Source organism: Mustelus asterias, unplaced genomic scaffold (genome assembly GCF_964213995.1).
Source record: "Mustelus asterias unplaced genomic scaffold, sMusAst1.hap1.1 HAP1_SCAFFOLD_799, whole genome shotgun sequence".
NCBI lineage: Eukaryota > Metazoa > Chordata > Chondrichthyes > Carcharhiniformes > Triakidae > Mustelus > Mustelus asterias.
The window spans coordinates 89,428-102,601 of NW_027590746.1; the positions used below are offsets into that span (position 1 = coordinate 89,428).

Sequence of the window (13,174 nt, forward strand, 5' to 3'; positions counted from 1 at the left end):
CTATTAACTCACCCCCACCCCCCCATTCCAGACCATGTGATCTCCAGGGAGAGGCGAAAACCCAGAGTGAAAAACCCCAGGGCCAATATGGGGAAAAAAAATCTGGGAAATTCCTCTCCGACCCCCTGAGGCGATCGAAACGAGTCCAGGAGATCACAATGGCCCCGATCGGAAAATGCTTCCCAACCCTAGTCATTTCCACTTCCACGAACACCATATGAATTCCCTGCCCCCGAGACAGATTAGAAGAGGAAGGAGATGTTTCTCTAATTGTATAAAACAATTGTTAGAGCACAAATAGAGTACAGTGTACAGTTCTGGTCACCACATCACCAAAAGAGTCTGGTAGAGACAATTGATGAGGATGGGCGGCACGGTGGCACAGTGGTTAGCACTGCTGCCTCACAGTGCCAGGGACCCGGTTCGATTCCTGGCTTGGGTCACTGCCTGAGTGGAGTTTGCACATTCTCCCCATGTCTGCGTGGGTTTCCTCCGGGTGCTCCAGTTTCCTCCCACAGTCCAAAAAGATGTGCGGGTTAGGTGGATTGGCCATGCGCAATTGCCCCTTAGTGTCAGGGGGACTAGCTAGGATAATCATAGAAATCCATAGAAACCCTACAGTACAGAAAGAGGCCATTCGGCCCATCGAGTCTGCACCGACCACAATCCCACCCAGGCCCTACCCCCATATCCCTATATATTTACCCACTAATCCCTCTAACCTACGCATCTCAGGACACTAAGGGGAATTTTTAGCATGGCCAATCAACCTAACCCGCACATCTTTGGACTGTGGGAGGAAACCGGAGCACCCGGAGGAAACCCACGCAGACACGAGGAGAATGTGCAAACTCCACACAGACAGTGACCCAAGCCGGGAATCGAACCCAGGTCCCTGGAGCTGTGAAGCAGCAGGGCTAACCACTGTGCTACCGTGCCGCCCCAATAATACCGTGTATTGTTGTACCTGTTAATTCTCAGATACTTTCGACCAGTTTACTTACTCAAAAGTTTTATTCCGGTGCCCTTATTTGCAAGATGGACAAAGGACAAACACAAGTAAAGGTTCAATAAGTTTATTAATAATAATAATACTATTAACCCTTAATTTACCCACATAAAACAAGAGGATACCCCACATTCAAGTATGCTACATGCAAAAATGGTTTGGTTAAACTATAGGCTCGATTCTCTGAGTCCCTCTGGTCCATCGTCACGAAGGTGAGTCTCAATGGCAGCTTCTTCCTTTCTTCCTTCTCTGGTCAGTCTTCCGAATGGTCAAGGTTGCCTCCCTCGTTGAGTCTTCACTGTGCTGGTTTGTCCACTTTCCTCTCCGCCTTTCTACGAACTTCTCTGGCTTCCGACCAATGAGGTCCTGGGAGGGGGTCCCAATATCCAGTGGTTTCTTGACATCTGCCTGACAGGACACTGGGGCCCACCCCAGGTGTCCATCTGCATGGTGTTGCTTACATATAACCTGTTGTCAGATAAGGTAACTGCAGGAACTCTAGATGACAGAAAGCCTGGCCTGATCTGGGCTTCGAACAATAGGCTGGTGCATTTCAATGGGGTGTGATGATATCTTGCTGAGTCTCAGTAGAGTGCAATGATCTTTGATGGGTGATTGATGGGCCAGGCCCAGACATGTTCCTGTGTCTTCTATATTTGAGTTTCGTCAAGTCTGGCCTGCCGAGGTTTGACTGTGTTTGATTTTAATATGCCCAATTCTTTAATTTAGGATATCCAATTTAATCAGCCTTAAAACTAGGCCCTGATTATAGTTCCATAGTATCTAACCCTGAGCTGAACCTTTCCTGGGAGTGTTTGATGGGGACGGTGTAGAGGGAGCTTTACTCTGTATCTGACCCCGTGCTGTACCTGTCCTGGGAGTGTTTGATGGGGACGGTGTAGAGGGAGCTTTACTCTGTATCTAACCCTGTGCTGTACCTGTCCTGGGAGTGTTTGATGGGGATGGTATGGAAGGAAAATTAGACTGTGTCTAACACTGTCTTTTACCTGTGCTGGGAAAGATGTTGGAGACAATGTAGATGGAGATTTACAGATCTATACCCGTGCTCTATCTATCCTGGCGACAGTGTAGAGGGAGCTTAACTCTGCATCAAACCCTGTCCAGAGAGAGTTTTACACTGTACCGAACCCAATACTGTACCTGTCCTGGGAGTATTCAATGGGGACAGTGTAGAGGGAGATTTAATCAAAATGTCTCCTCAGATTTACCAGCCTCGAAAAGATAGATCTAACAAGTTGGAGACAGTTTATTTTCTAAAAGTGGATCAATCTTGGAGATGTGAAGGCTTTAGAGAAATTAGAGTAACAATATCAGAAACAGAGGGCCCTATTTTTGCGAAAACGTGGTAAAGTCGGGTGAGAGGCCATTATCGCGATCCACACCCGTGTCCGTGCAGATTGCCACTTTACCAAAACCCGGGAATGGCAGCAATCCACTTTGCGCCCAAAACGGGCGCAACAGCGATTTAAATGCATTTGCATGAATTTAAATTGAATGAATGAACTGCCCGCCCAACTTTATCAGCATTTTCCCCTTTACCACCGCGTTTGCCGATCCGGAACCGCGCCGTAATGGACCTGCTGAATAAAAGTCTGAATCAGGCGCTTCATCAGTGAGGGTCGGCGAGGAGGAAAGCGCATGGCATCCGACGGCCTCCGCTACTCACGGGTGTCCTGTTGTTGCGGCCATTTTGCTGTCCCAGGTCGGTGGCGGCTCTGCGAGTGTGTGGGGGGGAGGGGGGGCTGTTGCTATGCACGATCTGCGATGTTTGTTCAGCAGCACGAACCCGGGTCTCAGCACTGACCTCGGGTCCTGCAGTGCTGCTGGGCCCTCGCACCACAGCTCACTTCAGGCTGAAGGATGTGCACAAAGCCCTTGCAGATCGCACTGCTGCAGCCTCTCAACGTTACCAGGGGCTGTGATTGTGTGGAGCATGTGGCTGGGGGGATTGGGGGGCATGGGGGGGCTGTGATTGTGTGGAGCATGTGGCTGGGGGGATTGGGGGGCATGGGGGGGGCTGTGATTGTGTGAAGCATGTGGCTGGGGGGATTGGGGGGCATGGGGGGGGCTGTGATTGTGTGAAGCATGTGGCTGGGGGGATTGGGGGGCATGGGGGGGGCTGTGATTGTGTGAAGCATGTGGCTGGGGGGATTGGGGGGCATGGGGGGGGCTGTGATTGTGTGGAGCATGTGGCTGGGGGGATTGGGGGGCATGGGGGGGGCTGTGATTGTGTGAAGCATGTGGCTGGGGGGATTGGGGGGCATGGGGGGGGCTGTGATTGTGTGGAGCATGTGGCTGGGGGGATTGGGGGGCATGGGGGGGCTGTGATTGTGTGGAGCATGTGGCTGGGGGGATTGGGGGGCATGGGGGGGGCTGTGATTGTGTGAAGCATGTGGCTGGGGGGATTGGGGGGCATGGGGGGGCTGTGATTGTGTGGAGCATGTGGCTGGGGGGATTGGGGGGCATGGGGGGGCTGTGATTGTGTGAAGCATGTGGCTGGGGGGATTGGGGGGCATGGGGGGGCTGTGATTGTCGATGTGCTCGGGGCAAGCAGCGTTGCATGACTTCCACATTTGTTCACTTCCACCTCCCCCCAACCCACCTCCCCCCCACCTCCCCCTCACCTTTCAGAGTGACGAGATGGCATTTGCAATGCCACCATTCGACCTTGCTGTTCTCTTGATTGCTGCTGGAGCTGAGGAGGAGGACATCGAGGAAGAATTGCGGGCCCAGGAGGCCCGGGCCGTACCACCTGCAGGACCGGAGGGAGACGACCATCAGAGGCAGGAGGCGGCCGCCATTCACCCAGAGCGGGGGCTTCGGAGAAGGAGGGAGCAGAGACCCCGGCAGTTCCGTGCACGAGTGCCCTTCGAGGAGATGTCGGACACCGTGTGCCGCCGACATCTCCGACTCCGAAAGGATACCGTGCGACACCTGTGCGACCTGTTGCAGGACCTGGTGCCTCGGGGCAGCGGGGGGTTGGGAGGGGGGGGGCGGGGGTGGGGGGGCACCCACTCTCAGTGGCTGTCAGATTGATGGCCGCTCTGAACTTCTATGTGACTGGCTCCTTCCAGAGCCCAAGCGGAGATGTCTGTGGCATCTCCCAGTCTTCAGTCCACACCTGTGTCAAGCAGGTCACTGAAGCCCTGTCTGCCCGGGCTGGGCAGTACATCAAATTCAACCTGGACCAGGCCCATCAGGAAGCCCGGGCTGCGGGGTTTGTTGTAATTGCGGGGATGCCGAATGTGCAGGGGGCGGTCGACTGCACCCATGTCGCCCTCAGGGCCCCCCTACAGAATCCACGATGATTTGTTAATAGGAAGGGGTTCCACTCCCTGAACGTACAAATCGTGTGTGACCACAACATGACCATAATGCACGTCTGCGCCACACAGCGTGCATGACAGCTTCATTGTAAGGAGCTCGGACATCCCGCAAGCATTTGAGGAGGAGTCCAGGCTGCGGGGGTGGCTCCTGGGTGATATGGGTTACCCGCTTCGGACATGGCTGATGACGCATGTGTGGAGGCCTGTGACTGAGGCGGAGACCCATTATAATGAGGCCCATGTAGCATCCCGCGCAACAGTAGAGAGGTGCATTGGGCTCCTCAAGATGCGATTCCGATGCCTGGACCAATCCGGAGGGGCCCTCCAGTACAGCCCCCTGATCTCCTCCCACATAGTGGTGGTGCGCTGTGCCCTGCACAATCTGGCTCTGCAGCGAGGGGACCTCTTGGAGGAGGAAGAGGATGTGGAGGATGACCAGCCGGACGGCACTGGAGAGGTTGACCAGCAGGAGGAGGAGGAAGGGGAGGAGGAGGAAGAGGAGGATGAGAACACCTTGGAACACCTGCCAGGTGGTGGAGGGCTGGCATCTCAGCTGAGGCATGCGAGGGTGGCTAGGGAGGCCCTGATAACCAGGCGGTTCAGTCGCTAGGGGATGGTGATTGTGGGTTCCATTTCCCCCCTGCCCCCCACCCCCGAAAAATGCCTTCCATTTATCCTGCACATTGTCACAGCAGAGTGGTGGGCCTGGGTACTCTGTGTTCGCGATTTGTTTCCAGGCAGGAGGGTGATGACAACTCGCTGAGCACCATTCTGATGATGCCCTGGTGCAAACCAGTCTGACTGCTGCCTGAGATCCACATGCATGCTCGCACCTGGGCCCACGCCTGTCTAGTGGGTAAGGGATCCAAAACCCCCATACAGGGCCCTGGGGCGGGTGGGTTGGGGGACGGGAGGCTATCGCTCGTGGGGTACGAGAGACCAATGGCTTCCTTTCCTCAGTGACACCTCATTGAGGGGCCACCCCAACTGATCTCACCATGAGGCATCCATCAGGTGATCATCAATGGGGCAGGAATCCTCTTCGAAACAACCTCTTCACAGGTGGTTGGGGTGAAAAAACATTTATTTACAATAAAGGCGTTCAGATAAACTGGTGAAACACAGAAACTTGTGAAAAGAAAACACTGAGGTGCCGACAGTCCTTTCTAACGAGTGCAGCCCGTCACCCCCGCACCACCTCAGAGCAACTACAACTCCCTCACCTTACGCTGCCTCACACTGCGCCTCAGTGACTCCCCAGAATGTACATCGGAGGTGGAGGGGGCCAGCTGCTGACCTCGCCCCGTGGCCTGTGATGCGCGTGGCCTCGCCCCGTGGCCTGTGATGCGCGTGGCCTCGCCCCGTGGCCTGTGATGCGCGTGGCCTCGCCCCGTGGCCTGTGATGCGCGTGGCCTCGCCCCGTGGCCTGTGATGCGAGGCCCTGGACCTGGAGGGCCCTGGCCGGCTTCCAGGTGTCTGGGATGTTTCCATGACACCCTCTTCATCCCGCTGCCCCTGTAATGCCACACTGTCAGGAAGGGGAGAGTCAGAAGGTGTTGCCATAGCCACAGTCTCCTGGCTGGAAGGCCCCGGCGTGGGCTCGCACCCTTCCTCCTCCCTTGGGGTCCCTTTTGGCCCCTGGGTCACTCCATGGGACACAGGTGCTTCTGCAGTGAGCTCCAGAAGCTCCGGCGTCACCTGGCACTGCCAGTCCTGGAGGACCATTTGTGCCTTACCCATGGTGGTCGACCCCTCTGCGATGGCCACTTGAGTCGTGGGCCATCTCTCAATGGCCGCAGCAAGTGCCCTGTGAGACTGGGCCATGCTCTGCAAGCCCTCAGCCCTGGCCCTCTGAGACTGGGCCACCTTCTCAAGGGTTGCTGCCATTGCCCGCTGTGTCTCAGTGCTGTCCCTCTGGGTCTCCTGCAAGCTCTCGAGCCTCTCAGCCATGGGCCGCAGAATCTCAAGTCGCCTGCTCACAGTCCCTCTGCTATGACCTGCTGTGACTCGGTCATTGCTTGGAGCCTGTCACCCATGGTGAGGATCCCCTGCCCCAGGCTTTCCACTGCAGACGCCACCCTTGCAGTGTTGGCATTGGAAGCACGCATGACAGCCAATAGCTGGTCCACCTGAAAGCCTTGGGAGTCCTCCCAGCAGCCTCGCAGTTGGTCCAGTGTGGCCGTCAGCCCCTCCTGCATTCCCTGGCTCCGTTGCTGCATCTCCAGCAGCTGAGGGAGAAGTGATCTCAGAGGCCCAGCATGTAGCCTGGGGCCAGCTGTGTCCTCACCTCCAGCAAGCCCCCGCATGCCAGAGGCCTCGGACGTTTCCTCCTCCACCCGATGTACATCAGCAGCTGTGACCCAGAAGCCTCAACACTAACCGGACCCACCGACGTGTCCGTTTCTGCGATGGTGGTTTGTGAGGTAGAAGCTGATGGATAAACGGTGCCTCCCTCGGAGGTCCCTTCACCCATATCCTCCGAGGACTCGTCTGAGCTCTCGTTCCCAGGATGGATGGGAGCTGTATCCGGGGCCTGCGGTCCAGAAGGCCCTGGGGCGTCAGGATCTGTCCCTGAATCACAGGACACAAGGTTAAGTGCAAGGGAGGGAGAGGAATCCGGGAGGCCAAACACACGAATCACATGGCTCTCTTGAACATAGAACACTGAACCCAGACGATTGCATCACAGGGACAGGCCCTTCGGACATCCAACCCTGTAGCGACCAGGCTGCCCATCTGATTTGTTTGCCCCCATATGCCTCTGTTCCCATCCCATTCAGATAGCTGTAGAGATGCCCCTTAAATGTCCCTGTAGTTTCTGCTTCCACGACCTCCCCGGGCAGTAAGTTTCAGGCACCCACTCAATACATCTCCTTTACTCCTTGCCCCTTGCACCCGAAACTCGTGCCCCCAAGAAGTTGCCTCAAAGTGAGTGCAGGAATGACAGGTGCTCACGTCTGGATGGCAGACCGACCATGCTGTCGCTAAGAGCCCGCGTCTCCCCATCTCTGGTGAGCTCCAGCGCCCGCTCCTTGGACGGGGTGAGGACCTGGAGGTCTGGCTCACCACCCCCTGTCTTCATCCTCTCACGGGTATTGTGCTCGGTCTTCTTCTGTGGAGACAGAAGGAACCATGAAATAAATGGTGGCGTGACTCATGCACAGAATCAGGTGGTGACCCTTCGAGGGCAAACACAGTGGGGCTCATTGGGGGGAAAGGAAGGAGGTGCTTGGGGGTCAGGAGCTGGAAGCATGCAGGCTGCTGGGAATAGGAGGATCTGGGGGAGATATGGGGGAGCATGCTGAATGGGGTTCAGCACTCACCTTTGCTACCCGGATGAGGTGACTGATTTTTTTCCGGCACTGCCTCACGGTTCGGGGGGCCAGTGCCTTGGCACTGACCGAGGCGGCGACTGCCTCCCAGGCCGCATGGTCATCAGCCCCCCTGGGTCTGCGTCCTCCTGGGAGGAAGAGGGTGGCCCGCCTCGCCTCGCCTCAGCTGCATCCAGCAGCCTCCCCAAGTCGTCCTCAGAAAATCGGGGGCTGGTCGTGCGCACATTGTCCTGTACTGCCTGCCTGTCCTGCCTGGAGTTTTTTATGGAGCTGCCCTTCGTTAGGGCAGATCAGCTGCAGGCAGTTTGACAGAACATTCCAGCAAGTTCCATGCAGTTTGCTTGTTAGCATTGGGGGAAAGCAAGTGAGCACTTGCAGGTGTGCTGCTGAGGGAGGGGGGGTGGGGGGGGGGGGGGGGTGGGGGGGGGTGGAGGGCGGGGGGAGGGGGGGCGGTAGGGGGAGGGCGGGGGGCGGTGGTGGTGGATGAGTTCCTCAATGATTAGCGACAGGGGAGAGAGAGGGAGGTGTCACACAGCCATCGGAGTGTAGGTGGGATGGGGCCTTGTGCGAGAGGGTCCGGGCTGGGAGTGAGGGGGATCACTCTGCCTGATATCTGTAGGGTGAAGGGGGGATCTCTCTGCCTGAGATCAGTGAGGGGAGGGGGAGGGTCCGCTGCCACTCTGCCTGAGATCGGTGGGGGGAAGGGCGGAGGTATTCGCAATTGTTCTGGGTGGTGGAGGGTGGGGGGATAGGTGGGTCTGTAATGCTGTGTGGGTGGGGCAATGTCTGTGGGGGCGAGGGGGAGGCATTACCCGGCCCGGGAGTGATGTGACAGGCGCGCTTTTTCAACTTTTTTTCCAACTGCACATGCGCAGGTCAGAGCTCCGATCGTTTCGGCCGCGCTAAGCCCCGCCCACAGCGCGAATGGGACTGGAGATGGCTGACAGCGTATGGGGGGGGGGGCCTGAAAGCAGATTTCTAAGTCGGATCTGCATTACGCCCAGATTCGGCACTTCGAATGAAAATGGTAAAATCAGGCCCAGAATCTCAGGTTCAGTGTAAAATGCAGCAGTTAGTGATATCCTGCTGCCAAATGTGAATGACAGCACCTCTCAAACACAAGACCACGTCCCTGCTAGAAGGACAAGCCGAGCAGATGCCCGGGAATAGCACCTCCTGCAAGAACCCCTCCAAGTCACTCACCATCCTGACTTGGAAATATATTGTTGTTCCTTCACTGTCACTAAGTCAAACTCTTGAATCTCTCTCCCGAACAGCACCCAAACTCCCTCCCAAATTCCGTACCTAAACCTCATGGACTGCAGTGGGTCAAGAAGACAGCTCACCACCACCTTCTCAAGGGGTATTTAGTGACGGGCAATAAATTTGGGTCTTGTAAGCAACACCAACATCCCGTGAATGGATGAAAAATTACAGCAGCAAAATAGTGCAGGGACCCTGGAGAAAGTGGGAACACCCTGATTCTGGTTAAGGGACAGCGAGAGGAATAAATCAACAGTGTGCATGTTTAAATAAATTCCTACCTGTTCAGTTAGAAACATAGAAACAAAGAAAAACTACAGCACAAAACAGGCCCTTCGGCCCCACAAGTTGTGCCGAACATATCTTTACCTTCGAGGCCTACCTATAACCCTCCATCCTATTCAGCCCCATGTACTCATCCAGGAGTCTCTTAAAAGACCCTATTGAGTTTGCCTCCACCACTACTGACGGCAGCCAATTCCACTCGCCCACCACCCTCTGTGTGAAAAACTTCCCCCGAACATCTCCCCTGTACCTACCCCCCAGCACCTTAAACCTGCGTCCTCTCATAGCAGCCATTTCCACCGTGGGAAAAAGCCTCTGAGAGTCCACCCGATCTATGCCTCTCAACATCTTATATACCTCTATTAGGTCTCCTCTCATTCTACGTCTCTCCAAGGAGAAAAGACCGAGCTGCCTCAGCCTATCCTCATAAGGCATGCCACTCAATCCAGGCAACATCCTTGTAAATCTCCTCTGCACCCTTTCAATCTTTTCCACATCCTTCCTCTCGTGAGGCGACCAGAACTGAGCACAGTACTCCAAGTGGGGTCTGATGAGGGTCTTATATAGCTGCATCATTATCCCCGGACTGCTAAACTCAATCCCTCGATTGATAAAGGCCAGCACACCATACGCCTTCTTAACCACCTCCTCCACCTGCGGGGCCGATTTTAGAGTCCTATGGACCCGGACCCCAAGGTCCTTCTGATCCTCTACAGTACTAACAGTCTTTCCCTTTATATTGTACTCCTTCATCCCATTTGACCTGCCAAAATGGACCACGACGCATTTATCTGGGTTGATAAATGCGTAGTGGTCCATTTTGTTCAAAGTTCTCATTGTTATTCATTAGATTTCTGGTAAATGTGCAAACTCAGGTCTATAATCGACACCGAGGAATGCACACAAGCAGGTTTGGAACACGAAAAAACATTTGCAATGTTTTGAAGATTATTTTAAAGTTTATTTCCTCGTGTAACAAGTCGGTTTACATTCACACTGCAATAAAGTGAACTAGAGATAATGAAAGCAGACAAATCTAAACAGTGTCCAAAATCAACATCTGATTCCCAAGAGCAAAGTGAACATTGCAGAGAGCACAGATACAATGGAACAATGTGAGGAAGGACAGTGGCTGGTATTACCCAGGGTTCAGGGGAAGCACATTCTTCTCAGAGTGAAGGGCAAGGCTGCTAGAAGTAGGGAACCCTGGATGACTTGGGATATTGAGGCCCAGGTCAAGAAGAAGAAGGAGGCGCATGACATGCGTAGGCAGCTGGGATCAAGTGAATCCCTTGAAGAGTATAGAGCGTGTAGGAGTAGAGTTAAGAGAGAAATCAGGAGGGCAAAAAGGGGACACGAGATTGTTTTGGCAGATAAGGCAAAGGAGAATCCATAGAGCTTCTACAAGTAGATAAAGAGCAAAAGAGTAACTAGGGAGAGAGCAGGGCCTCTTAAGGATCAACAAGCTCATCTATGTGCGGACCCACAAGAGATGGGCGAGATCCTAAATGAACATTTCTTATCAGTATTAACTGTTGAGAAAGGCATGGATGTTCGGGAACTTGGGGAATTAAATAGTGATGCCGATTCAACTCCAAACTCCGTGGCCTGGGCCTCAGCACCTCCCTCTGCGACTGGAGCCGGAAATTCCGAACTCACAGACGACAATCAGTTAGGATAGGCAACAACACCTCCTCCACGATCATCCTCAACACCGGTGCCCCACAAGTTTGTGTTCTCAGCCCCCTACTATACTCCTTATACACCAATGATTGTGTGGCCAAATTCCCATCCAATTCAATTTTTAAGTTTGCTGACGACATCACCGTAGTGGGTTGGATCTCAAACAATGATGAGACAGAGTACAGGAATGAGATAGAGAATCTGGTAAGCTGGTGTAGCAACAATAACGTCTCCCTCAATATCAACAAAAGAAAGGAGATTGTCATCGACTTCAGGAAGCGTAAAGGAGAACATGCCCCTGTCTACATCAATGGGGATGAAGTAGAAAGGATCGAGAGCTTTAAGTTTTTAGATGTCCAGATCACCAACAACCTGTCCTGGTCCCCCCATGCCGATACTATAGTTAAGAAAGCCCACCAATGCCTCTACTTTCTCAGAAGATTAAGGAAATTTGGCATGTCAGCTACGACACTCACAAACTTTGACAGATGCACCATGGAAAGCATTCTTTCTGTTGCATCACAGCTTGGTGTGGCTCCTGCTCTGCCCAAGACCACAAGGAACTACAAACGGTTGTGAATATATCCCAATCTATCGCGCAAACCAGCCTCCCATCCATTCACTCTGTCTACACTTCCCGCTGCCTTGGCAAAGCAGCCAGCATAATTAAGGACCCCATGCACCCCGGACATTCTCTCTTCCACTTTCTTCCGTTGGGAAAAAGATACAAAAGTCTGAGGTCACGTACCAACCGACTCAAGAACAGCTTCTTCCCTGCTGCTGTCAGACATTTGAATGGACCTACCTTGCATTAAGTTGATCTTTCTCTACACCCTAGCTTTGACTGTAACACTACGTTCTGCACTCTCTCCTTTCCTTCCCTATGATCGGTATGTTTTGTCTGTATATCACGCAAGAAACAATACTTTTCACTGTATGTTAATTCATGTGACAATAATAAATCGAATCAAATCGGAATCAAATCATGTCTTGAGGATTGTACATATAACAGAGAAGGAGGTCTTAAAGCACATCAAGATAGATAAATCCCTGGGACGTGATGAAGTGTATCCCAGGACACTCGGGAGGAATTTGCAGGTCCCCTGGCAGAGATATTTGATGATGTGGAGATGCCGGTATTGGAGTGGGGTAAACACAGTAAGAGTTTTAACAACATCAGGTTAAAGTCCAACAGGTTTATTTGGTAGCAAATGCCATTTGTTACCAAATAAACCTGTTGGACTTTAACCTGGTGTTGTTAAAACTCTTACAGAGATATTTGAATCATCGATAGTCACAAATGAGGTGTCTGAAGATTGGAGGGTGGCAAATGTCTGCTACGAGAGGACACAGGTTTAGGGTGCTGGGGGGTAGGTACAGGGGAAATGTTAGGGGTATGTTTTTCACACAGCGGTTGGTGGGCGAGTGGAATCGGCTGCCGTCAGTGGTGGTGGAGGCGAACTCAATAGGGTCTTTTAAGAGACTCCTGGATGAGTACATGGAGCGTAATAGGATGGAGGGTTATAGGTAGGTCTAGAAGGTAGGGATGTGTTCGGCACAACTTGTGGTTGTTTCAGAAGGGCTGCAGGGAAAAGCTTGGGAACTCCAGGCCAGTGAGCCTCACATCTGTAGTGGGTAAGTTGTTGGAGCATGCAGACAACACCAGCTGCACTGCCCTCATCTAACATCTTGGTTACCCTTTCAAAAAACTCAATCAAATTTGTAAGACATAATTTTCCACTCAGAAAGCCAAGCTGATGTCCCTAATCAGTCCTTGCGTCTCTAAATGCCTGTAGATCCTATCTCTCAAAATACCTTCCAACAACTTACCCACGACAGATACGAGGCTCACTGACCTGTAGTTCCCAGTTTCCCTGCAGCCCTTATTATTATTGTCACATGTATTAACATACAGTGAAAACCATTGTTTCTTGAACGCTATACAGACAAAACATACCGTTCATAGAGAAGGAAATGAGAGAGTGCAGAATGTAGTGCAGAGAAAGATCAACTTAATACCAGGTAAGTCCATTCAAAAGTCCGATGGTAGCAGAGAAGAAGCTGTTCTTGAGTCGGTTGGTACATGATCTCAGACTTTTGTTTCATTTTCCCGACGGAAGAAGGTGGAAGAGAGAATGTCCGGGGTGCATAGGGTCCTCAATTATGCTGGCTGCTTTGCCGAGGTAGCGGGAAGTGTAGACAGAGTGAATGGATGGGAGGCTGGTTTGCGTGATGGATTGGGATATATTCACGAT

General features: G+C 53.0%; 1 protein-coding gene across 1 annotated transcript in view; it reads right to left on the minus strand.

Moving 5' to 3' along the window:
• The window catches only part of LOC144487450 (uncharacterized), a 142,169-nt gene that overhangs the window by 77,856 nt on the left and 51,139 nt on the right, over positions 1-13,174 (minus strand). The window contains exon 3 of the mRNA XM_078205528.1: positions 6,737-6,906. Within this exon, the coding sequence (XP_078061654.1) occupies positions 6,737-6,906 (170 nt within the window). The remainder of the gene's footprint in view (positions 1-6,736; positions 6,907-13,174) is intronic.